Source organism: Xyrauchen texanus, chromosome 19, assembly GCF_025860055.1.
Source record: "Xyrauchen texanus isolate HMW12.3.18 chromosome 19, RBS_HiC_50CHRs, whole genome shotgun sequence".
NCBI classification, from domain to species: Eukaryota; Metazoa; Chordata; class Actinopteri; order Cypriniformes; family Catostomidae; genus Xyrauchen; species Xyrauchen texanus.
In genome coordinates, this window is record NC_068294.1 from 33,223,053 (window position 1) to 33,249,469 (window position 26,417).

The 26,417-nt window shown below is 39.5% G+C and overlaps 1 protein-coding gene across 1 annotated transcript in view; it reads right to left on the reverse strand.

The window, feature by feature from the left end:
• shtn3 (shootin 3) overlaps positions 1-16,573 on the reverse strand; it is a 31,134-nt gene extending 14,561 nt beyond the window's left edge. Inside the window, 14 exon segments of the mRNA XM_052149588.1 lie at positions 46-149; positions 257-327; positions 505-538; positions 541-663; positions 1,829-1,982; positions 5,183-5,329; positions 5,644-5,738; positions 6,418-6,499; positions 6,760-6,857; positions 7,022-7,184; positions 7,418-7,512; positions 14,534-14,594; positions 16,292-16,353; positions 16,491-16,573. Of these exon segments, the coding sequence (XP_052005548.1) occupies positions 46-149; positions 257-327; positions 505-538; positions 541-663; positions 1,829-1,982; positions 5,183-5,329; positions 5,644-5,738; positions 6,418-6,499; positions 6,760-6,857; positions 7,022-7,184; positions 7,418-7,512; positions 14,534-14,594; positions 16,292-16,353; positions 16,491-16,521 (1,320 nt within the window). The 5' untranslated portion in view covers positions 16,522-16,573.
• Positions 16,574-26,417: the final 9,844 nt, after the last annotated feature.

Sequence of the window (26,417 nt, forward strand, 5' to 3'; positions counted from 1 at the left end):
TTGCCAAAGCCTGGTACAGGTTAAAAAATGCTGCATTTGACTCACCTTAGTGTCCTGACCCTTCACAGGCCTGAGAACTACCCCGTGTTTAATTCTCTCCATCATTTCATTGACAGCTTTCACTTTGACCTCATCCGCTGCTTCGTTTGCTGCACCAAGGTGAAATTGTATTGGTCAGGTATGGTCAACAGAGGTACTTATAATAGAGCAGAATAAAATTCACTGTTCTTTATTGTAGGGAAAAGGGGAAACTCACCTGGGGCTTGCTCTAGTTTCAGGGATCCTTTACCTCCCTTGGAAGATTTCCTCATAATTGCAATTAGAGAGCTACAGAGATAGATGTTATTAGAGGAGTTATAGATGTAGAGATGCTTTTATTATGAAAAAACTATTGGGAAAAGAACAATCAAATTTGAAATGGAAAAGAAGACAAAGCCCTTAAAAATGTGACTTTATTTAAGGCAGAGTACAGCATGATTTTTGTGGAGTAAAGTAGAGCGTTACCTGAGGGGGTTGCAGCGAGAGGTAGGAGGTGGGGAGGAGGAGGAGGAGGTGGTGGGGGAGGTGGAGGCGGTTGAGGAAGAGGGGCAGGGGGAGGAGCCGTCCCAGGGGAGGGGTCTGATGCTGAATCACAGCTTTGCCTTGCCTCCTGCAGCTCTTTAACTGTGGCAAATGACAAGAGGATGCGAGGATGTTATGCGGGTCACTGTGAATTTATGTCTAAATTCTTACAGTTACAAGGATACATTCACAAGTTTATACCAGCCTATGTATGCTATACTGTATTATCTGATGGAGTGTAGACACAGCATTTAGTTCAGTTGTTATACAGTTGAAACAATGGAACTAAATGCATGTAATAGGTGCACCCCCCCCCACAACCCCACCAGAAACCCTTTTTAAAACCTTAAGCTGCTATGGAAGCACAAAAGGAGAATTTTTAAATAATCTTCATGCAGATTTATGCTATACAAAGACCAAAGGAACAAAGATGCCAAAAGGGAACCATAAAAGCAGTTCATATGATGTGTGCACTGTATGGCAGAAGTCTTCTGCTAGCTTTGTGTGAGAAATGACTGGAATTTAAGTAGATATTCACTGAAAATCGACATTGCTGGGAGTAAATGTCAGAATCTTTCTTTATAGGTTAACTACAGTGGTGTAGTACTTGAGAGTCTCCATAGCATATTTTTATGTCTTTGTCCTGTCACGGAATCAAACCTTTCAGGTCTCGGTCTTGACTCTGACTCGAACAAGTGTGGATTCTGACTTTTTTCCGAGACCAGTTGAGTCCCTCAATAAATAAATAAATAAATAAATAAATAAATAAATAAGAATAAGAGGGAAAAAAGCAGAGCTCGCGACTCGCTGCTACAGCTGTGTGTGAGAATGGTCAACAGGCCTGTCTTGGTGAGGTATTGGTGTTAACTTGGTTTATCCACTGAAACAAAGAGTAATATACAGATGTACCGAAGGAGTTTACAAGCTTTAAGACACAATGTTTATAGGTGTTTACACTGTACATTTAACAAATGCATTAAAATTGCATTAGGCCTTTATGAGTGTTTTATCAGACTAAGCTTCTTCTGGTCTCGGTCTTATCTCTGACTCGGATGAGATGGTACACTGGTAAACTGTCCCTTATATCCCAGGTTATGCCCCAGAAGGATCTTGGTCAATCGCTGATAAAAGTTTTTCAAATAAACAATTTTTTGTAAATGGCTTATACAGTATGGCTGAACAGGAATGTCATTATCTTGCTATGTAGTATAACATGCTAATCTAAGATAAGCTATGTACGAAACTGTCCTGCACTGCATGGGCTTACCTTTATTCTCCAAAATGCTGTTTTTCTTCTCTTCCTCTTGCAGTCTTCCCTCTGTCTCTTTCTTTTCCTCATCTAATATCTCTAATTGCCTCTGTAGCTGAACTAGCTGCTTACGCAAAGCACATTCTTCCAGTTCAGCCTCCAGAGCCTTTACCTGCAGAAAAAAGTTAAAATCCCCAAAATGCCAGTGAAAATTAGTATAACTCTGTTCTACTGTAAATTATTTATTCATATGGAAATCAGTCATTCTTGAGCACTCAATAGGATATCTGAGGCACATTCAGGCACCTTACAGTGTATGTTTGCACATTTAGGTATGTTAAATAAATACTATCTACTGACATTTAAAAAGGTTAAAAAGTTAAAAAAAACATGCTTATCCTTGCAGGGTAATACTTGTAACCAACATTTTGCCAACATAGTCTATTTTGATTTCATGTCATCTGTAGTTAGGATACAGGCTCTCAAAATTTCAACTGCTGGTCACGGCTGTTTATTGACTGATTAACAGTCCTACTAATTCATGAACACTCAACTCCATGTGCAGCCAAAATCAGTTTTACAAATGATGCTGTAATTGTTTGGTCAATCTCAGCAGAGTTCAGATGTGAAGACCACAAACACTGAGAATGCCCTGCGGTTACATCACATGTAACATTTATCCAATGATGGGAGTTCTTCTTTGCTATCACAACTAATATATGATTAACGGCTACTGAATGATTTCCGATGTTATTATGAGAGCTGTCAAGCCTCCAGATGTATTTTGATATAGTGTACTTAGTTGTTGTTGTTATGAAAACCACACAGCCCCATCCTTTTGTCATTAAATGTGGTTTGAGAAGGAATTCATGTAACTGCTAAGGCACGAACAGACTTTTCAAAGGAGAACCCAGACGAAAATGCAGTATGTTTACCAATATTGTGCTGTTTACATCACAGCTCAACATAACTAATATTAGAGGATTTTATGTTAAAGGCCACTGCATACTTCCTATGAAATCGAAGAATGAATGAGTGTGACATAATTTAGAACTAAATCTGGCCCAAAAGCTGTATTTCAGTTTGTTTTGGTGGTTAGTAACAGTTCGCCTGGGCGAACTTTAAGGAAAACTTCTTAACGGCTGCTCAACACCTTCCTACTGCTGTTGGTTCAGGTCATCAGTAGGTGTGACCTGGAGCGCCACCTACTTTAAAGGCGACAACTAATTCACATTCAGTCAGTTAAGATCCATCAACATGAAGTTATGAGCTGGTGCAAACGTACCTTCATCTGGACGATTGTTCATGTAGTGACATTTTCCAAGACCATGCAATTATTTTTGTTTAATTAGTCTACAAAAGGAATCAAATCTACTCAAAAACTCTTAATTGTCATATTCACTCATGTGCCATCTGCAGCCGAAAGCCATTAACGGATCTGCCCATAGTAAGGTATGCCTACCATCATTTTTTTTTCTTTATTCTGCCTATTAACACTCTTTTATACACCCATCTTTGACGTAGAAACAGTGTCATTAATAATTACAATAAAAGAGTGTAATCGGAGCATATTATGGCCGCGTTTAGCGTGTTATTGCATTAGCGTCATGAATTCAGAATGTAAACAAGAAAAATTGTATTACTTAAATTTTATTAAAAATATATTACTTTAAATCATCATCAAGTAGATAAAAAAAATCCTTATTTACTGATCTAGTGTGAAGTAATTGATAACACATTTCAATGTCACATTAGTTGATGTTTTACAGATATTGTAGTCTAGTGTGTCCTCATATTTAAATGGTCCTGTAAACACCTCCCTCAGCAGCATGGCTGGGGTCTGAATGTCCCCAAACAGTGTGTAGTTGCTCAGTTTTTTAGAACTTATTTTTGCCTCTGAACGAAGAATGAAAAATAATGTCTCTATAAGTGTGCTGGTGCCTTAACTGTCCATGAAAAGCTCTTGCTAACAATATTTAAATAATTGAATAGAGGTTTAGTCAGTTTAATTCCATTGTATAATCCTATCATGTAATCCAGTATAATCAATCAAGATTTGTGTCTGTGCAGTGGATTACAATTTCACTGTTTTAAATATTTTTACATTGTATATACACTCACCTAAAGGATTATTAGGAACACCATACTAATACTGTGTTTGACCCCCTTTCGCCTTCAGAACTGCCTTAATTCTACGTGGCATTGATTCAACAAAGTGCTGAAAGCATTCTTTAGAAATGTTGGCCCATATTGATAGGATAGCATCTTGCAGTTGATGGAGATTTGTGGGATGCACATCCAGGGCACGAAGCTCCCGTTCCACCACATCCCAAAGATGCTCTATTGGGTTGAGATCTGGTGACTGTGGGGGCCATTTTAGTACAGTGAACTCATTGTCATGTTCAAGAAACCAATTTGAAATGATTCGAGCTTTGTGACATGGTGCATTATCCTGCTGGAAGTAGCCATCAGAGGATGGGTACATGGTGGCCATAAAGCAATGGACATGGTCAGAAACAATGCTCAGGTAGGCTGTGGCATTTAAACGATGCCCAATTGGCACTAAGGGGCCTAAAGTGTGCCAAGAAAACATCCCCCACACCATTACACCACCACCACCAGCCTGCACAGTGGTAACAAGGCATGATGGATCCATGTTCTCATTCTGTTTACGCCAAATTCTGACTCTACCATCTGAATGTCTCAACAGAAATCGAGACTCATCAGACCAGGCAACATTTTTCCAGTCTTCAACTGTCCAATTTTGGTGAGCTCTTGCAAATTGTAGCCTCTTTTTCCTATTTGTAGTGGAGATGAGTGGTACCCGGTGGGGTCTTCTGCTGTTGTAGCCCATCCGCCTCAAGGTTGTGCGTGTTGTGGCTTCACAAATGCTTTGCTGCATACCTCGGTTGTAACGAGTGGTTATTTCAGGCAAAGTTGCTCTTCTATCAGCTTGAATCAGTCGGCCCATTCTCCTCTGACCTCTAGCATCAACAAGGCATTTTCGCCCACAGGACTGCCGCATACTGGATGTTGTTCCCTTTTCACACCATTCTTTGTAAACCCTAGAAATGGTTGTGTGTGAAAATCACAGTAACTGAGCAGATTGTGAAATACTCAGACCGGCCCGTCTGGCACCAACAACCATGCCACGCTCAAAATTGCTTAAATCACCTTTCTTTCCCATTCTGACATTCAGTTTGGAGTTCAGGAGATTGTCTTGACCAGGACCACAACCCTAAATGCATTGAAGCAACTGCCATGTGATTGGTTGATTAGATAATTGCATTAATGAGAAATTGAACAGGTGTTCCTAATAATCCTTTAGGTGAGTGTATATAGCTTATGTTTTTGAAGACTGAAGTTGCCTACCTTCTCTTGGTGCTGTATCCTCTCTTCTTCCAATGTTTTGGTCACATTGGTCACATCTTCTAAAGCTTTGAGCAGTTGAATGCTGGGATCTGCCTGCTGCATTAGAATCATGCTCTGTCTGTTGGCTTCTTTTTGCTTGACAAGCATCTACAGGAGAAAATGAACATGACACAATCACTTCCATTTGCAGATGATTTCCCTTCTCCAACCACCAAGTCCATAACACTTTAGTAATCCATCACTACATTTCTATTGTTTTTGGATTGGATTTTGAGGTAACCAGGAATAATAACAGCACACAAAGATGCACACAACAGCAAATGCATTTAATAAGCAGCATCGAATTGGTTACAATAAGACCAGAAACATCCAAGAACACAGTCTGACAGAACAGAGAACCCATTTTTAACCTGTTTAATTATGTTTATTGCAGTAAATTTACTTGAGGGTTTATGCTGTACCTCATGTGCATAGGTCTCTGCTGTCTGTCTGAGGCTTTGCTCAAAATCCAGCTGCTCCTTCATGTGTTCATACTCATAAGTGGCCATCATAGACACTAAGGAGACACAATGTCATCAGGTGCATTTTATCATCATCAATGAACAGTTGACTTGAAACACTAAATGTTATCGGCTATTTTAGAACATGGCAACTCCTATCACATTTCATTTTATAAAGAACATTTACACAAACTATGTTGAGCTCAGCTTAACAGTTCAGCTTTAGTAAATGCTGTATTTGACCTAAGTAATGATGTCTCCAATATTCTACAGTCAGAGCAATAACACAAATGAGCAAGGGAGCTGATAGTAGGTCAAACCAAAGAGCATCACACTCAGCTGGAACAGAGGGATTTCCTGTGGTGCATCTTGTACAGATTATTTGATCAGGGACTTGACAAGAGGCCGGTGGTGGGTGGGCTGGAGAGGAATATTAATCTTCCTGTGAGGCAGATACACAGATGCACCGCAGGCCATCTGAGATGATGTCATAGTAACCGGTCCTGCTCAGCACACTCTGAGCGGGATTCGAACCAGTTTCTTCAGCATGGGAGGCAGGTGTACTAAAAAGGAGGCTAAAGTCTACAACCTATAGCATCAATCGCTAGTACACCTCTTAAGGCCAGGGCAGTGAGATCTACACACAATGTACAGCACGTACCAGCTGGCTACCGTTACATCATCAAGCTCATGCATTTGAATATAAGTGTCTGAATTCATAAACTCCATACTCACCCCTGTTAAACCTCTTAATGGTCTTGCTTTGCTGCTCGATGGTTTTATAAAACTCCTTCATCTCGTCCTGCTCCTTTTCAGTCTACAAAGAAGCATGAGAAACATATTATATGAGCTTTTGAGAAAATGTCAGCAAAGGAACTCAATTAGGCATTGTTACTCGGATATCCTTTTAGGATCAGCAATACCGCAGGTTACTAAGGCTTCATTACAAGCTCATTTATTATTAATAAACAGGTTTAAAAACTACGAGGCACTTTGTAGTCCAGGCCCCCATCCAAAGCTGTCAACCGTGTTTATTGACTCTGTCAAAAAAGTAAAAAGTGTTGCTTTGCTACTCACAAGTGCTGTCAAATCTTCTATCTGTCTCTGCTGCTCTTGAAGCTGACAAGCCAAATGCTTCTTCTCCTCCAGCAGTGAACTAATTGTTTCTTGGAGATCTGTGGAAAAATTCAGGAGTGTTGCAGTGGACTCTGTGGTTCCAAGTTGATGACGATAATAACAGATTCTTTTGCAAAGGACATTTTTATTGCATAAGGAAATTGTCAAAAAAAACATGCAGATCTATGTTAAAGATAAGATGGTTTTGTGGTATTTAAAGTACCTTTGACCTGCTGTTTGTACTGAGAAAATGGGTCAGGGCTGTGATCTTGTGGGTCAGTCTCCTCTTCTAGGGAAATGCAGTCAGAAATACTGGGCAACAGCTCGTCCAGACAGGGTCGTGATGACAGACTCAAATACTTCAGCTTCCTGTTCTCACAGTTCAACTAAGACAAAGCAAAAATCAAGAAAATTATTAATACAACATACAGAGGCCAAATATCTTTGAACAGTGTACAACAATTAAACAATGTTTAACAATTGACACCATGCTCTCTCAGAAATGTTAATGCTTTAATGCTTAAATTAGTAAATAAGATGTCATCAAACATAGATAAATGAATAAAATCATTGAGGTTTTCTGTTAAAATAGGCATATACAGTATGAGTGGGCAAATACCTTGGTTGCCAGAGCCTCTGCATTTTCCCGGCAAGACTTCTCAATCTCAAGCTGAGTTTGCAGTAAGTTTACCTCCTCGATCACCATTTGGGAAACTACATAAAATACATAAGATACTATAATGAGTAGATGAAAGCACAGAATGTTATATGTACAACCCAATCTTCTTGCAGTAACTTTTTGTCCTCAACTCAAATCTGCAGTCCTGTATAAAAGAGATACAGGTTTCAAGCATCGAAGGCAGATATATAATAAAAAGCTTGTGGCAATATTAGTGGGAATATAATCATGTTTCCCCTCTATATCCTTTACAGAATTTCTTGTACTGAATACTACACTACCTCCCACACAGTTCAGTGAGGACACCTCTCAACTTGAGATGAACAGAAATTATTTGCAAACACTACTGTTTAGATAGAAGTGCACAGCATATATTTTTAAAGAAAGAAATAATGCTGTATGATCCAGCATGTTTTATATATGCAAATAAATCTATGCAGAGATGAGGTATATATTATTAAACGGCATATAAAATTAAGATTATACCAATTACAGCTATATAAAATGTAAAACTATTTTAGAGTTAGATGAGAGTCAGAGTTATCTGTGACATGTTCACAATGGGGGCCTTTTCCAACTACCTGGGTACCATTGATGCATTGTTGTTTCAAAGCACCAGCACGGTAACTCTAGACACCACACTGGCCTCTCCAATAGAGGATTGAATGTCATAGCAATGTCAGAGTTGCTCACATCAAAGTATCTCCTAAACAAACCACTTAGATTTAGTGTGCTGCACTATTTTCAAAGAAAACATGCATCACAAACAGCATCATTCTACAGTATAAGCACTGAATTTTCAACCAAAAAATGAATGAAATATACATTAAAAGCAGCAGGGTGTTTTATGGAGTGGTAAAATAAAATGAATTACTGTTTAATCAAACATGACTGAAACACTCACCTTTAGAGAATAAGGGTATTTCTGTGCAGTATGTGACAGGCCATAAAGGGATAGTTCCACCAAAATGAAAATGTTCTCATTTACTCGCCCTTGTGTCCTTTCAGATGTGTAAGACTTTCTTTCTTCTGCAGAACACAAATTAATATTTTTTGAAGAATATTTCAGCTCTGTAGGCCTATTCAATACAAGTGAATGGATGTCAAAATGCTGATGCTCCAAAAAGCATATAAAGGCTGCATAAACGTAATCATAAGACCCCAGTGGTTCAATCCATATCTTCAGAAGCGATGTGATTTGTGTGGGTGAAAAACAGTTCAATATTTATATCCATTTTCGCTAGAAATTCTTCTCTATGCCCAGTAGAGCGAATATGCATAAAGAATGTGAATCACCAAAAACACAAGAATGTGAAAGTTAAAGTGGAGATTGACTGAGCAGGGAGTAGAATGTATAGTAAAAATTGACTACAACATTAATTTAACCACTGGAGGCATATGGATTACTTTTATGTTGACCTAAGTAATTTTTGGAGCTTACATTTTTTGGCACCCATTCACTTGCATTGTATGGACCAAAAGAGCTGAGAAATTATTAAAAAAGAAATCGCAATTTATGTTCTGTTAAAGAAAGAAAGTTATACACATCCGAGATGACATAAGGGTGAGTAAATGATGAGATAATTGTCATTTTTGGGTATACAATTACTTTAAAGGGTTAGTTCACCCACAAATGAAAATCCTGTCAATATTTGCACACCCTCATGTCTTACATTATGTTGACAGTATTATAGTCTAAGACACCATTCACTTTCATAGCACCTTTCATACAATGAAAGTTAAATGTGACTGAGAGTAACATACTGCCCGAAGAAAGAATGTAAAAAGGGTGTGAAACAGCATGAAGGTGGGTAAATGATAAAATAGTTTTCATTTTGGGTTAAATATCCCAATAAAATATGGGTAAATGGTTCATTTGTAGTTCTGTTTTTCTTGGAACTGAGCAAGGGAGAAAGTTTATATAAAAAAGTGTTGAATTATGCAGGAACGATGCGTCTCTCAGCATGTAGTCACGGTGGAGTACATCATCAGTCTGCCCTGGAGACCCTTCCTGGCATAAATATTCCTCCCTAATTTATTTTAATGGTGCGACATACTGTACATTGCTATAATGGAAAGCAGGACATTGTAAATGCATGGTCTCACTATAATCCATTATTCAAGGAAAATGGTTCCGATATCACCTCAAAAGAGTTGACACATTTGACACTGTGCACAAAGCAAACATGCATAATTGATGTGCAAAACCTGATTAAAAGAAATAATCAGAAAAATCCCAAATTGTTAAAACTGCAGAGGTCTCCTTAATGTTAACATAACAGACAAAAAATAATAATAATAAAACACATTCATTCAATTTAATAAAATCTGAGCATAATAAAAAATGAGGCTTTACCCCATAAAAGTGTAAAAGTGTATCCTGAAAGGGAAGTGTGAACATACTGACAAGAAGATCACTAGCACTCATCAAGAGCTCCTTTTGGATCCAAATTATGACTAAGTAGACCAATAGCTTTCATGGTGGTCCAACATATTGCAGGGGGCCTGATATACTATATAAAACATACATAAATTCTCAAAAACAATACCTCTATTTCAAAATGTGGTTAGTGTGTTAAATAGATTTTTACTTTATAGCTGATCATTTGTTAATTTTATAAATTAAAGTTAATATTCAGTGCATACAATACAATCAATGATAAAAAAAAAACTCATTTTATGTGGTTCAGTGTAGAGCACTGAATCTATTCTCTAGATTACTGAGTCATGTTTCATCCTATTATCCATACTGTTCACTACATTCTTCAAGCATATGACACACCAAGTAATAAATACTGTAACCAAAACTAGCACTTGTGAATTTGAGAGTTCAAATTTGATTGCTTTAAACTAAGCAAGGCTGAGTCATTCATAAACTGCCAAGTTATGATTCAGGGTGTGCAAGCATGCATGTGCTTTCCATGAAAATAAAGCAGGACAATGAAAGGGGTGTGGCTCCATAGTGCCCTCACAGATCCGTACTCATCTGCTCAACTCATTTGGCTTGTAATGATTGACCGGGAAAGGGCTGCTTCTGGGCTTTTTTTCTGTGTGCAGATTCTAGGTCAGCAAGTACGCTGTGCTTGGTAAAAACATGGCTCTACAGAATCAGTTGAACAAGGACAAAAGCTGAAAGTAATGCTGTAGCATCCTCTTTTGATCACAGGAATTTGATCACAGGAATCACAGGAATTTTGATCACAGCGATTAAGCTCTTTTAATAAATCTTAACAGTTCACATTTACTCACCTGGCAATTTTGGTTTCAACTCTGGTATTAAGTGTGCCTGTGCTCGCAACCCATAATCTACTCCATACCAAGGGAGAATGTGAAGATGCCATTAAAATGCAAACAGCAGAAAAGTTAGCTTTCACACTGCAAAAACAGTATTTTTTAAACAGTATTTTTGTCTTCTTTTTCCAGCTGAACTAGCTAAACATACATATCAAATACATTTACTTGAGAAGAAAACTTGCATAAGATAAAACTTTTGAATTCACATTATTTCTTTATGTATTCATGTTTTACGCATAAATATAACAACATTTTGCAAGGTTTATGCTTAAACAAGAAAAAAAGTAAATAACTTTACATAGTTATTTAGAAACTAAACATAGTTTCTGAAAACAAGTCTTGTTATCTTATCACAAATGTGCTTCTTAAGTAAATGTATCTAGATTAAAGGATGCATTTTTTTTTTTACTGAAAAGCAAGATTAAAAATGCATATATCAATTCTAAATGATTTCCTCCAGTGCATGTTATTTACATACAAAAAATAAATGTCTTCACGTATACCTTAAGATATGTAAAACATAAGGGTAAATAACCCGAGTAATGGGGCTGACAGCTTAATACACTGTCTGTGTCATAATTTGCATAAGCGCAGAGGATATTCTTAATGAAGCTCACTCAGGCATCCCAAAGAGGAGGTGGGAGACAGCTGCTTTGCCAGACACAGATCCAGTACCTCCCAGATACTCAACAGCAGTTCCCCTGAAGCAGCCAATCATCAAATAGAACACCAACCAATCACGTGCTGCAGAACAAGACTATTGTCGTGCATGTCAGCAACTAGGCCAAACAACAGTGACATTTGCTGTGTCATGTTAGCCACAGCAAAAAATAAAGCCAATTGTGTGCCATATAGTGTGGTTATTTAAAAATGTATTGCCATTCAAACAAAACAGAAAACACAGGGTTGCAAAAGTCAAAAACTGTCAAAATATCAATAAAGTAAATGTGAAATATTAAGCATTCTTTTTTGTAAATTTTAAAAGGGCAAATACATATATTAAGATATTTTTATGAATTCATGATGAAATGACAATATATGAAATCTAAACGAGCTTATAAATGGTGACTTTCATTTGAGAAATGATATAGATGTTTGGCATAAACAACAATAGAAGGTTGAAAAGCAGCCACCTATTCATTTTCTACAGATAAATTATTCATAATAAGGCATTTTCAATAATTTAGTTAAATAACAAGACTGTGTTGAGAGCTGAATGCAGCATGATCTACATTGGCTCTCTAGGGAATGTCTGACAATTCCGGGACACCAATAAAAATGAGTGCACACATAACCTAAAAGCTGCAAGGAACTTTTTACACATCAGAAAAAAGTTAAACCGATCTAGAACATAATATCACTCAATACAGCACACCTTGAAATAATTTAGGATGAAGTGTATCTCCACTACTTTCAAGTACACGCATTCTATATATATATATATATATATATATATATATATATATATTGTCTCATATTCGGAAAATAAACTCACATCTGCATAGGCCTACATGTATTAGTTCACTATGAAATATAATGATTTTACAAAAGTCTGAACACAAAAAACATGCTATTCCACAGAAATAATATATATACATGCTGTATAAACCTCCTCAGCTGGCAAAGGAATCTATAACTGTCTGGTTTGGTTCAGCCACCAAATCAGACAGAAGGAAACTACAAAAACCCACCAAGACATGTAGGTCTCTAAAGTGAGGAAATGTGCAGGTAGAATCACTCTGGACCACACACCCTATCCACTCCCACTTTGAACTGTTGCCCTCTAGCCAGTGCTACAGAGCACCAGGACATCCAAGCACAAGTACAGTTTTTACCCTCAGGCCATTTTCCTAATGAACAATTAAACAGCCTAGGGACTCCCCCATAGTGCAATAATGTAAATACATATCTCATGTACACATATGTAAATTCACATATTTGATTTAATAACAGTAACCCCTACCTTGCACTACATTACCACTTGTACAAATACATACGCCATTCTGTTATATGCCCTATTATTTGTATGTCTATTAATACTCTTACCTTGTTTTATATTCTGTATCTCACTGTAATGTTCTGTGTGCACTTGTTTCTCCAATCACCAAAAAAACATTCCTTGTGCACGTGTGAACACTTGGCAGTAAGGCTCATTCTGATTCTGATATTATATATATATATATATATATATATATATATATATATATATATATATATATATATATATATATATATATATATATATATAAATTATAGTTAAATTATCGTATTCTAAAATACTTAACAGTGCAATAAAACAGTATTTTAACAGCATATTTGAATGTTGACTGCACTAATACAAACTATTATATATATATATAATATATATATATAATTTTATATTATATATATAAAATATACCCTATTTTTGATCTTACAGAGGTTAATCAACATTTTCTCACCTTAGAACAATTTCCAGATTCTGTTCCTAAGCCTGGCAGCCGTGTTGTCAGGATGCTAACCAATTATTAACTCTGGCTGGGTTTCCTTACATATCACAAAGTGGAAGCAGGTAAGGTCACCGTAACACAATGCATCTCCATGGTTGGCTCCCAGTAGCCATGGAGACTGAAATACCTGCTAACAATAATGCTAGGAATAATGGGCCTTTCAGATGAGCCCCCAGGTAATGTCATGATGATATGGGTGAGGTGACAGCAAATGAGATAAGAGAACACCGAGGCGTCAATTTAGTGGGACGAGCCAAATAAGGTCATCTTCACCTCTTCGTTTATGTGTAAAAAAAAAAGTGATGTGCAATTGAGTTAAGTTTGTTGGACACCAACACAAAATTATACTCAAAAATTTTAAAGCAAATAATAATAAATCAGAAGAGACATATAAAATTGATGAGGGCACAATCTATGACTGTTAAAACACTATCATTTACTTACTAACTAACTTGAAAATGTCTTCCATGCAAAGGTCTGCGCAGTCATAACTTACACTGTTTCAGGATCCAATTAGTTTGGATGTTAAACCAAAAAGTCAAATGAATGAATATTTACTGTAAACTTTGGTAGCCATAATTACCGTCCTTGTAAAAAGAAGATATAATAAGTCCTAAATAGTAAAAAAAAGTCTCTTTAGACTGCTGCTTTGTCCAGCAGGCCTACAATCACACACACACACACACACACACACACACACACACACACACACACACACACACACACACACACACACACACACACACACTCATACACAAACACACATACAAACACACACACACACACACACACACACACAAAACACACATACAAACACACACACACACACACACACACATACACAAAAACTCTATGTGCAGATGGTCACTTTTTGTCCACTTTGTGTCACTTTTGAAGTGTAAAATGGACAGTTCAGTATTGAGAAATATTCTATGTTTATAATTGCATTAATTAATGAGAAGTTATTCACGGGCCAGTTAGACCCAATTCTGAATCTGGGTATGTGCTGTGGGCCACTGATTAGTGTGACCTCTGGCCTATACAGAAGATTAAAAAATGGGAGGATTTGTTGCAGTACCACTAATGACATCCAAGTGACCTGTGGACCACACATTTAAATACAGTATACTCTGCACATTGTAATATGATCCTTTCTTTCAATAATTATGATCGTCAATCATTTCAGAACAACAGAAATCTGTAACATAGCAGAAGCTGATTTTTCATTTTTCACTTTTCACCGCAGTCAGGATTTTTTTTTTTTTTATCTTACCTCGTTTAATGTGCTTGAGTTGCCTTTCAGCCTCATCTCTCTCTGCAGTGAGTCTCTGGCACTAAATAACAGAGCAGGCATTAACAAATAGGGTAGGTAAAAGTTGGGAATATACAACAAATCACACATTTCAAGAGAAAAGTAATTACCAACAGAAGCTTAAAGGAATATTCCAGGTTGAATACAAGTTAAGAACAATCAACAGCATTTGTGGCATAATGGTGATAACCACAAAATGTATTTCAACTCATCCCTCCTTTTCTTAAAATTATTATTATTATTTTTTAAATCCAACACAAGTCTACCAGCTTTCTGCCACCACTTACTGTGAATGCACTGCAATGTTTGTAAACAATGGTCTGGTCTATACTTTTGAAACAGTGAGTATTTTAACGTTTACGGTTTGGCCCCCATTCACTTCCATTGAAGGTGACTCACTGTAACTGTGATTTTTGCATTTTTTAAAGGAAAAGAGGGATGAGTCGAAATGTATTTTTGTGGTTATCAACATTATGCCACAAATGCTGTTGTTTGAGCTTAACTTGTATTGAATCCAGTATATTCCATTAATGGCACTGATTTCAGACTGATGATGTGGCAAAAACAATATTTAACATTTCATATTTGCATTCCAACCTGAAAATGACAGAACCAGCAGCGTGGTGGTTTTCTTAAAGGAATAGTCCATCCAAAAATAAACATTTGTCATCATTTACTAGCATCTTCTGTAAAACACTAAAGGAGATGATATAGGCAGAATGTCCAAGCTTCTGTTTATCATGAGAGTTAATGGGGAATTATACTGCCAAGCTCTACAAATTACAAAAAAGCACCATAAAGAAAGTGGTCCATATGACTTGCTATCAAGTCACGACATGTGAAAACCAGTGGTGTTTGGCATCAGTGATGTCAAACCTGCTATGATGCCTCTGAAGGTTCAATTTAAACAAAAATACATATAAATATGACAAAACCTTTATTTTGGGGTGAACTATCACTTTTAAAGTGTTCATTGCAGGCTCCTCTGCCATTTGCTTAAGGTTTAATCACTAAACCAGAACTCTGTAGCTGTAATGGTATATGTGCTGTATGCTCCCGCTAGTTTATTCTGGATATCTATCTGTCTTTCATTCTGGACCTTTATGTGGCTCAAAACTAACAGGCTTGTCTTAGGGCCTATTCCAAAGTCAATGAAGAAAACTCTTATGTTGAAACAAGACATTTATTTTCATTAGTCCCGCAAAATCAAGTAATTTTAATCTTTTAATTCTTTAATCGCAAATGCATTTAAACATTGTTGACATGACACAATATTTGGAGTGCAAAACTAGAAATTGACCTTTCAAAGCCACAATAAAAATTATATTTGTATATAAAAATAAACCCAGTTTATTTGGAAAAAGGTCTCATTCATGAATACAAAATATTAATTTTAGCCACAATATTTTCAGTCAGGGCGTGATGTTTCTGTGACCATAAATGAATTGTGTTAATGTTAATCTGTATTTTAAGGTCATCACCTGAATGATCTGTTAAACTCTCATTAGAAATACAAAAGATGCCGAGACCCTGTCAGTTTGGGTGTCAACCTCCGAATAAATGAAAATGCCGATTAACTCAAACAGACGCATATTGAAATGTTTTATTTTTCTTATTTTTCGGAGTAACATTTATGATCATGAATAGAGGGCGTAATAATAAAGCGATCTGAATGCATTGGAGGTTTATTCTTTTATGCATGCATGCATCATCTCTCACCTCGGCGCTCTCTTCCAGAGCCTCTCCCTCTTCATCTCCACCGGCCTCCATCTCATTCACTGCTTACAATGAACAAGGTAATCATTTATACAACAATAAATTCGATTACAAAAAAAACCTCTATACATGTTTTTTCCCCTAGCAAAATCGTCGCCATTAAAAATGCTAAGCTAATTTGTAGAGCTTAAAAAATCAGTACCACAGCCGGTAGACAGTCGCCCCGCATCCATCTCTCCTCCTCACTGCAGACTCAGAGAGTGTAGGACCACCCGGGTGGCTCCAAGAGCTCCCTCCTCCTTCTTACCCAAATAACCAATCCCACTATGGTGAAGGGAAGGCTCTTGAATATTAATACATGTACGCGATGTTCGCCCAATAGGCATGCTTACTTCTTTTGTAATAGAATATTAATTTACGTCAAATGATTGGACGCTTGCTGAAGATTGAGGGAACAAGTCAACATCAACTAATTAATATTCTCATCCCGGACTAAGGGTTCCTCACACAAGATTTTTAACTTTATGTGGAAAATCAAACCTCTCTTTAATTCATTTGTAATTTCCAAAAAAAGAGTAGACTTAAATCTCTTGGATTGCCAGACAACCAACAAATTATGTAAAATAAATATAACTATTAATAATAATAATATATATTACAATTATATGAATGATGGGAAAGTGAAGAACACCCCCCACACACACACACACACACGCTTAGCCAATAGTGCCGCCTACTGTCTCAAACAAGTCAGTGTATGACACAACACTTTCATGGTCCTTACCCGTCCTGGAACTGGAAAACCTGGAATTTTGCAATGCAGTTTTCCAGTCATGTAGATGTAATTTAAAATGAGACAAATACCTAAATGTCCTTGATAATAATCATTTGTCCTGGAAAATATTTTGGTTTAATAAAACTGTATGGCCTTGTGACATTTTTGTTACAAGCAAAGGCTGAAATTGTCAGAAAACCCTATCTCAGGGTTGTCCCCCCCTAAAATATCATTAAAATATGTGTATTGTAAATAATATAATGATATATTCTTAAAATAATTGTTTCAGAAATAAAATAATACAAATGCAAATGGGGCAACAACAAAAAAAAAACCTTGGTGTCCCCTTCAAAAATTGCTCTTGAGAATTGTTATGTTTATTGTCCCCCCCAACATTTTGATGAAATTTTCGCCCCTGGTTACATGTACATTGTATGACTGGGACTCAGGTGTCAAATTCACAAATTCTTATAGTTTTACCATTGCTGGTGATGTCAAGAAAAAAGAAGGGACGAAATCCCCCAATCCAGTCATAAAAATGTAATTAGCTATAAAACGTGGAATGTATCGGAATTTGACATATTTGTGATGAAAAAGAATGTTTGAATGCACAAATAATCAAATTTAAATTGTGACATGTCTTAATGTAATTATTAAACTGCAAAAATCTGCGATTTAATTAAATAGATATATAATCAGCATGTGCTGTGCACTTCAAAATGAAGGTGTGTAATGAATTCAGCTAAATGAATTAATCAATAACCACAATATAAATCATGACCATGCGCCTTTTGCTTAAATATTACACCTGTTGGGAACATAACATGTCTTGGAAATGTCCTGGAACATTCTAATGGCACATTTGTCTTTACCAATTAAAGTAGGTGTAGTTCAAAGAACCCTAAAACCTTGTTAATGCACTTTTCTGACAACTTGAGTTGTAGGCCTACAATTCAAGCTCCAAAACATGTATAAGGCAAACTGCCTTGATAGCACACGTACACAACCACGACATCTATTTGATGTGTGTGCTTATATCTGGAAGACGTATTGTTAACATTGTTTGCTTATCTGCAATACGCCTATAAGACGTATGTCAATAAATATGTGACGGATGTCAACGAGACATTCAGCAGATTTCTTTGAGAAGGTCATGATTTAGAATGTTTGTAAATATGATCTTTTAAGATGTTTGGCAGATGCTCATGAGATTGTGATGCTTTCGTGATGAAAAGATCTGAAAAAGACATCTCGGAGATGTGGGTGTGTTTTCTGGCCGGTGATGATAGAACTGCTGTTGGCTACAAGAAGGGAGTGAGAAGATTTTTTACATTGCTTTATTTTTTGTCACATTGTAGTCTATTTTGAGGCAAAAAGCAAATGTGCTCTTCTAATAAATCCTCTCATACCCTCTTTGTGGGTTGCTGAAAAATCTGATTTGTTTTAGTGAATCAGTTGAAATGAAATGCAGCTTTGTCTTAATCGGTTACATTGACTCTGTTGTAGCTATACGTTGCAGTTTGCCAGTCATGTTTTCAATAGTGCCATTCATAAAGTCAGACCAATGCAGGCAGCCAGGGCCTGCAAGTCAAGCCTTAGATTTAGTGAGCCACCCCCAGACAGACCACAGTCTGTGAACTGTCACTTCTGCTTTTTCAGTCAAAGGTCTCACTAGGTGAGACTAAGCACCAGGTTACCTTAATGTGGCCCAGCATTGCATGAATCATGCCAGAGGTGACAATAATCAACAGTAAAAAAAAAATAAGAAGAAGAATTTTAGAGGGAGGCAGGTTTTTCAATTTTCATAGTTTTATTTATTATCATTTTTATCCTCTTTTCACCCAATTTGGAATTCCCATTTACCACTACTTAGTAGGTCCTTGTGGTGGCAAGGTTACTCACCTCAATCCGGGTGGCAGAGGACAAGACTCAGTTGCCTTGGCTTCTGAGACCGCCAATCCGTGCATCTTATCATGTGTATTGTTGACACCACAGAGACAATGCATGTGTAGACTCATGCTACTCTCCGTGAGCCACGCACAACTTACCATGCGCGTCATTGAGAGCAAGAACCACTAATCGCAACCACGAGGAGGTTACCCCATGTGACTCTACCCTCCCTAGCAACCGGGCCAATTTGGTTGCTTAGGAGACCTGGCTGGAGTCCCTCAGCACACCCTGGATTCGAACTTGCGACTCCAGGGGTAGTAGTCAGCGACAAAACTTGCTGAGCCACCCAGGCCCCCTTCAATTTTTTATAAAACAATGTTCATTAAATAAAAAAAATTTAATTGTGGAATACCTGGTGAAGAACTACGCTAGCCATGATTATGATGGGGGAAATCCACCAATCAGATTATCAGGACAGAAAAGCCCAGCAGCAACTCCCCATTCCATGTCCTACTGCAAATTACACAATCGAGTCGGCCTCCATACACCTACACTCTCAAACTACTTATATATTTGTTTATATCTGAATATTTTGCACTTTAACATTTTTAAATATTATTAAAATTAATACACTTTAAATATGTTGATTCTATACTTATAATCAACAACTTTAACTCAATAGTTTTATATTTTTTCCATTGCAGTTGTAATTCATTCCCTCATTTTGTAGCTTTGTTTTTTGTCAGATTTTCTGATACATTTTTTGCTTCAAATGAAATCTGTAATACTTTGATTCACCTCGGAGCTGGTTGGTTTGTTCATGGTTTAAAAATCTTTTCTGAAGTACTTTATTGAATCCCTTCACAAAAAAAAAAAAACCTTCCGGAACCAAGACGGCTGAAATAGTGGGCAGGCACTGTTGCACTCTACAACATACAAATACTCAATACATACGGCAAATATTCATGTGGTTCCTCATAGATCAGCTCTGTGATTGGCTGTTTACCCTGTCAATGGATTAAGGCCCTGCTTGCATATCATGTTTGCAACCTGTTAGCAAATTGCTCTGAATGGGTCAAACCAGCTTGGTTAATTTAAATCTGCAACTCCATGGTTACTGTTTGTAAATCTGATCTTTTTAAGATGTTTGGCAGATGCTCATTAGATAGTGATGCTTTCGTGATGAAAAGATCTGAAAAAGACATCTCAGAGATGTGGGTGGGTTTTCTGGGCGGTGATGTTAGAACTGCTGTTGGCTACAATAAGGGAGTGAGAAGATTTTTTACATTGCTTTATTTTTTGTCACATTGTAGTCTATTGCATGCAGCTTTAGAACCAAGCGAGCTGAGGCAAAAAGCAAATGTGCTCTTCTAATAAATCCTCTCGTACCCTCTTTGTGGGTCACTGCCAGTCAAATTGTCCAATAATAGCAATAATAATACTAATAATAGTAATAATAGCCGAACAACAAATACAAAATACACTCCTTATTACTGCATTATTGCAGATTATATATATATATATATATATATATATATATATATATATATATATATATATATATATATATATATATATATATATAGATAGATAGATAGATAGATAGATAGATAGATATATAGATATATATATTTATTTATTTATTTATTTATTTATTTATTTAAGCAATGTAAAACAATTTAAACAAATTAACTTTGAAACTTTTGAAATTACATTTGGTTTGCTATGTTAATAAACACAAAATACAAAAATATTATGGTATTGGTTGCTGCTTGTTCCCTTTACAAAAGGCTTCACTTTGATGTTGCGCTGCTAAGCGCTACGGGGAACAGCTTTCGCTGTGAGCCGAGCTGAAATAATGTGTGGAACACGTCAATGAACATTGACCGGAATTTATAGCCTCGGTTGATGTAATCATTAGATGCACCTGAGGCCAGGCTATAAATGGATACGTCACCAGGTGTCGTCAGAAACTCTTTTTTCAGAGCGATTCTGTTTCTGTGTGTTTCACACACCCTGTCAAAACTTTCTTTCCTCTGTTAGGAGATAGAATCAGTTAGGCAGTGTGCAGTGAATGTTGTTCTATTTTTCTCTTCTGTTTTGAAAATATTATATATATATTTAAAAAAAAAAAGAGAATGACTGAAAGCAAACGGTGCGTGTTCCTCTCTTCTAGCTCTATATCTGAAGACGGCACACATCAGTTTTTGCTGTTTGTTTGGGGGTAAGAGCACGCTGCTCTCGCGTTGCAGCAGGGCGGGTGCGAGCACTGCGATTTGCTTTAACAGGCAGAGTGCGTCGTGCTCGCCTCGCTTGCTTCCGGAGTCAGCACTCACGAAAAGATCGTTCGTGGGGCTCGTGCATGGATTTGGCTGAGGAGCAAGAGACGGGTTGATCCCTTTCTCTCACTCTCTCCCCAAACCCAGCTGGTCCTTCACATGATCTCGAGCGCGTTCCGACGCTTCTTCGGATCATGAGGTGGATCGCAATTCTCTTCCCGCCTCCGAGCTTTCCGTCCGCGATAAAAAAATATACGGAGGAATTGCTCGATGTTACTCGTGCGGTTGCCAGATTGGACTGGCCACGCGAAAAGAGACCCCCAAACGCTCCAAATTAGGGGATAGATTTTATCGTCCAGTCTAAGAAAGGGAACGCCTCATGGGTCCCTTCCTTTCTTTGATAACCTCCATGAAGAGCATTTTCTCTCATGGAGAACCCCTAAAAAAAAAAAATATATATATATATATATATATATATATATATATATATTATATATTCTTCCGTGTTCATATACCCTCGACGTCATTATATTCGACTATCGTGGGTGCTGAGGCATGGGGTATTCAGTGATGCCGCCGGTCGAAGAGACGCTTGAGGGCTATCTCTCGCCGGGCTCGGCATCATCACTTAAAGCCCTCTCTCCCCTCAAAGCCTTGTAGGACAACCTCCACTTTAGTGGGAAGGGCTTATCAAGCAGCAGGTCAGGCTGGTGCTGCTCTGCACACTATGCTGTTTTTCAGGCGTACCAGGCTGACCTCCTGGACGACCTGAGTGTGGGTTCTGCGCTTGACAAGCAAGCCTCAGACCCACCTCGGTCCTGACTGAAGGGAGGCTCAAAAGCAAAGCGTGGCGAGTCGTGCTCCTCCTCCCAGGGATTACGGACAGTCTCGCCACCCTCGCCAGCCCCCGAAGCAAGACCTCAGGACTATAAATTCTAGTAAGAGAAAACCCTGACGGTCTTGCGCCTAGATTAGGGGTAGCTCCCTCGGGACGGGCGCGTGCTTCACTTCACCCCTCCCGGTACCCCCTCGAAGCCCCTCCATTCCCGCCACCTCTTGGTGTTTCGGGTTGCAGAGGCTTCCGTCAAAATTGGGTGTTTTCGCTGTTCCTGCATTTTATTCAGGACGCGAAACACCCAACAACCCCTCAACAGGAAGTGTTAAAATATAATACCCATCTCAGAGATCCTGGCAGCGTGGAAACTTCTGCCGGATATATTCTTTTCTGTGGGTCTTATAAGGGCGTCAGGATTTAATTCTCTCGCCGCTTTTCCGTGTTTCAACGGCATGTTCTCACTACTGTAAACCGGATTTCTTTTTTGTAAAAACAAACAAAAAAAAAACTCAATCTCCTGGTTAAAGGGGCCATGGTATGTTTTCCCCTTCCAGAGAGAGAGTTAGGTTATTACACTAAATACTTCCCGTTTCCCATGGAGGGTGAGGGGTGGCGTCTGGATTAGATCTTAAAGCTTGAACTACCCGTGGGTGTTCAAGTCCAAGAAGATGCCTGTCAAGACGGTCATGTCTCAAGCCCTACAACTCGTTTGGCTGGTCACCATCGATCTTATGACGCACTTCTATACTTCATTTAGAAGTTCTGCCACAACATGGAAAGTTCCTGAGGTTCACTTCCGGGGGCGAAGTCTTCCAGGGTCAGGTTCTTTCACTCAGCCTAGCCCTTTTTACCCGCACATTCACAATGCATGATGTAGCGCTGGCTCCTTGCGACTCCGGGGCATCTGCATTCTGAATTACGTAGACGACTGGCTGATCCTAGCGCAGTTCCAGGAACTGGCAGTTCAGCACAGGGACATCGTCTTAGCTCATCTGTTTCTCTGGGGTTGAGGCTCAACGCCAAGAAAAGCATCCTCTCTCCCACTCAGAACACTGTCTATCGGGGCATCGTATGGAGTTCAATCTCAATGCGGGCACAACTGTCTCCCGCTAGGATTGAGTCCATTCAGATCACCCTGAGCAAAGTCAGGCTAGGTCAAGGTTGCACTGTTATCAGTACCAACGGTTTCCAGGTCTCAGGGCGAACGCGTCCACGGTGATCCCTCTGGACCTTCTGCTCATGAGACCGTTTTTGTTGTGGCCAAAAGCCAGGGGATTTCTTCCAAGGGCCAAAACCCCTGGGCTAAATAGGGTTACGCGCCTCAGGCTTCGTTCCCTTCCTATGTGGTTCAGACCCCGGTTTTCTGCCTTGGGTCCCACTCTAGGTGCGTCTTGTTGTCGCAGACTGCTAATGACAGACGCCTCCCTGATGGGCGGGGTAGCGGCCTTAAGTGGTCATCCAGCTTAAGGGGATAGGAGGGTCATCAGCTCGGTTGTCACAGTCTCTGTCTCGAGTTGATGGATGTATTTCTGGCCCTGAAATACCTCCTCCTGAGGCTGCCATGTCTTGGTGCGGGTGGACAATACAGTGGTAGCCTCTTACATAAATCTTCAAGGAGACCCATGTTCTTGTCAGCTGTATTTCTGACACGTCGGATTCTCCTTAGGGCCCAGGGTAAGCTCCTGTCACTCAGGTCAGTTATATCCCTGGATGCCCGTATACGGGAGCAGATTTACGGTCCAGACAGGAAATACCAACGGGGGATTTAAGAACTCCACCCTAAGGTAGTAGTTGCCCAGAGTTTGCCAGCAAGGGTTTTTGCCTCTTACTGATAGCACCGTGCTGGCCAAACAGGGCTTGGTTCTCGGAGCTAATCTCTTCCCTCGACGGCTCGCCTTGGGCGATTCCGAACAGGAAGGATCTTCTATCTCAGGCACAGGTCAATATTTCATCCCTGCCCCAAATTGTGGAATCTTTCATGTTTGGCCCCTAAGGGTACCAACTGAGGGACACAGGGCTCTCTCCTGAGGTTATCGAGACCTTTTTAAATGCCGGGCTTTTTCCACTTGGAACAAGTTTGGGTGAGATCTTAGGGCAGAAGAGGACCTCTTCGCCTCTATGAATAGCGCAATGTCTCTTCTACTTCTCCCTGAAATCACCCAGCCCCCTTGGATCTGGACGTTAAGACACATACATGACCCAGAATGCGTCTGTATGTGTTTCTCTCCCCGGTTTCTCTGCTCCCGGGAGTCTTGGCAATGTTCACCAGCAAGGGTCTTGCCTCCTAATAATGGCGCTGCGCTGGCCGAACAGGATATGTTTCTCGGAGTTAATTCCTCTCCTCGACGGCTCGCCTTGGGCGATTCTGAACAGGGAGGACCTTCTCATCCTTGAGGTCATCGAGAGCATTTCAAGTGCTAGGGCTCCCTCCACTTGGAACTGATCTGGGTAGATTTTACAGGGCAGAAGAGGACCTCTTCGCCTCTGTTGATAGCGCAATGTCTCCTCTACTTCTCCCCGAGTCGCCCAGTCCCCCCCCCCTCGGGAGGGGCTGAACGTAGAAACGCAAATGCGCCTGCATGCATTTCCTTCTGCTAAAGTTCTTATTACAGAACCAGCTAACTGCCAGTTTGCTTCAGTTCTGGATTTTCTGTAGAAAGAACTGTCAGCGGGCACTTGCCTCGCCACTGCCAGGCTGTATTTGGCCACTGCGGTTTGCCACGGCTTGGTGGGCGGGGTGCCCTCAAAGAGGCACCCTCATTATTGCCCGGGCCTATGATGCGTGCGGTCAAGCTTCGCCAGTAGGTTTCAGGGCGCACTCTACCAGAGGGCACTCCTCCTCTAAAACCTTGGCTAGAGGTCTCCCTCTGCAGCAAGTTTGTGATGCGGCAGGTTGTCCTCTCCGCACACATTCATTAGATTTTTATAGTTTGGATGTTTTGCCACTCCGGGCTCTTATGCCCTTGAGTCGACATCTCAAGCTCATGTCTGGACAAGTTTGTGATGCGGCAGGCTGGTCCTCTCCGCTCACATTCATCAGTCTTTATGACAAGTTTGTGTTGTGATAGGGTTCTCTTCACACACATTCATCGAACTTTGTGGGCTAGATGCTTTCTTTCTGGTGGTGTAGTGGTCTAATGCACATAACTGGTAAACTGTTAATCAGAAGTTCGCTGGTTCGAGCCCCACAGCCACCACCATTGTGTCCTTGAGCAAGGCACTTAACTCCAGGTTGCTCCGGGGGGATTGTCCCTGTAATAAGTGCACTGTAAGTCGCTTTGGATAAAAGTGTCTGCCAAATGCATAAATGTAAATGTAAAGATGCTTTGCTACTCCGGGCTCTTATGCCCTTGAGTCGACATCTCAGCCCATGCCTAAACAAGTTTGTGATGCAGCAGGTTGTCCCCTCCGCACACATTCGTTGGACTTTTTTAGTTTGGATGTTTTGCCACTCCGGGCTCTTATGCCCTTGAGTCGACATCTCAGCTCATACCTGAACAAGATTGTGATGCGGCAGGCTGATCCTCTCCGCTCACATTCATCAGTTTTCATGACAAGTTTGTGTTGCGATAGGGTTCTCTTCGCACACATTCATCGAACTTTATGGGCTAGATGCTTTGCTACTCCGGACTCTTATGTCCTTGAGTCGACATCTCAGCCCATGCCTAAACAAGTTTGTGATGCGGCAGGTTGTCCTCGCCGCACACATTCATTGGACTTTTTTAGTTTGGATGTTCTGCACTCCGGGCTCTCATGCCCTTGAGTCAACATCTCAGCTCATGCCTGAACAAGTTTGTGATGCGGCAGGCTGGTCCTCTCCACACACATTCATCAAAATTGAATGGTTTATATGTTTATGCTACTCCGGGCTCTTATGCCCTTGAGTCGACATCTCAAGCTCATGTCTGAGACCTCTCGCGTTTTTGTGAGTACACTGTACAACCGTAGGGGTCCGGACAGCCCCAAGTGCGGCGGCGTGGGTATTGCGTTCCCCGTAGCGCTCAGCAGCGCAACATCAAAGTGAAGCCTTTTGTAAAGGGAACGTCTCGGGTTACATGTGTAACCCTTGTTCCCTGAAAAAGGCGGAACGAGATGTTGCGCTGCTTTGCCGCACTGGGACGTCCCAGGACTATTCTTCAAAAAGAAGTATCTGACGACACCTGGTGACGTATCCATTTATAGCCTGGCCTCAGGTGCATCTAATGATTACATCAACCGAGGCTATAAATTCCGGTCAATGTTCATTGACGTGTTCCACACATTATTTCAGCTCGGCTCACAGTGAAAGCTGTTCCCCGTAGCGCTTAGCAGCGCAACATCTCGTTCCGCCTTTTTCAGGGAACAAGGGTT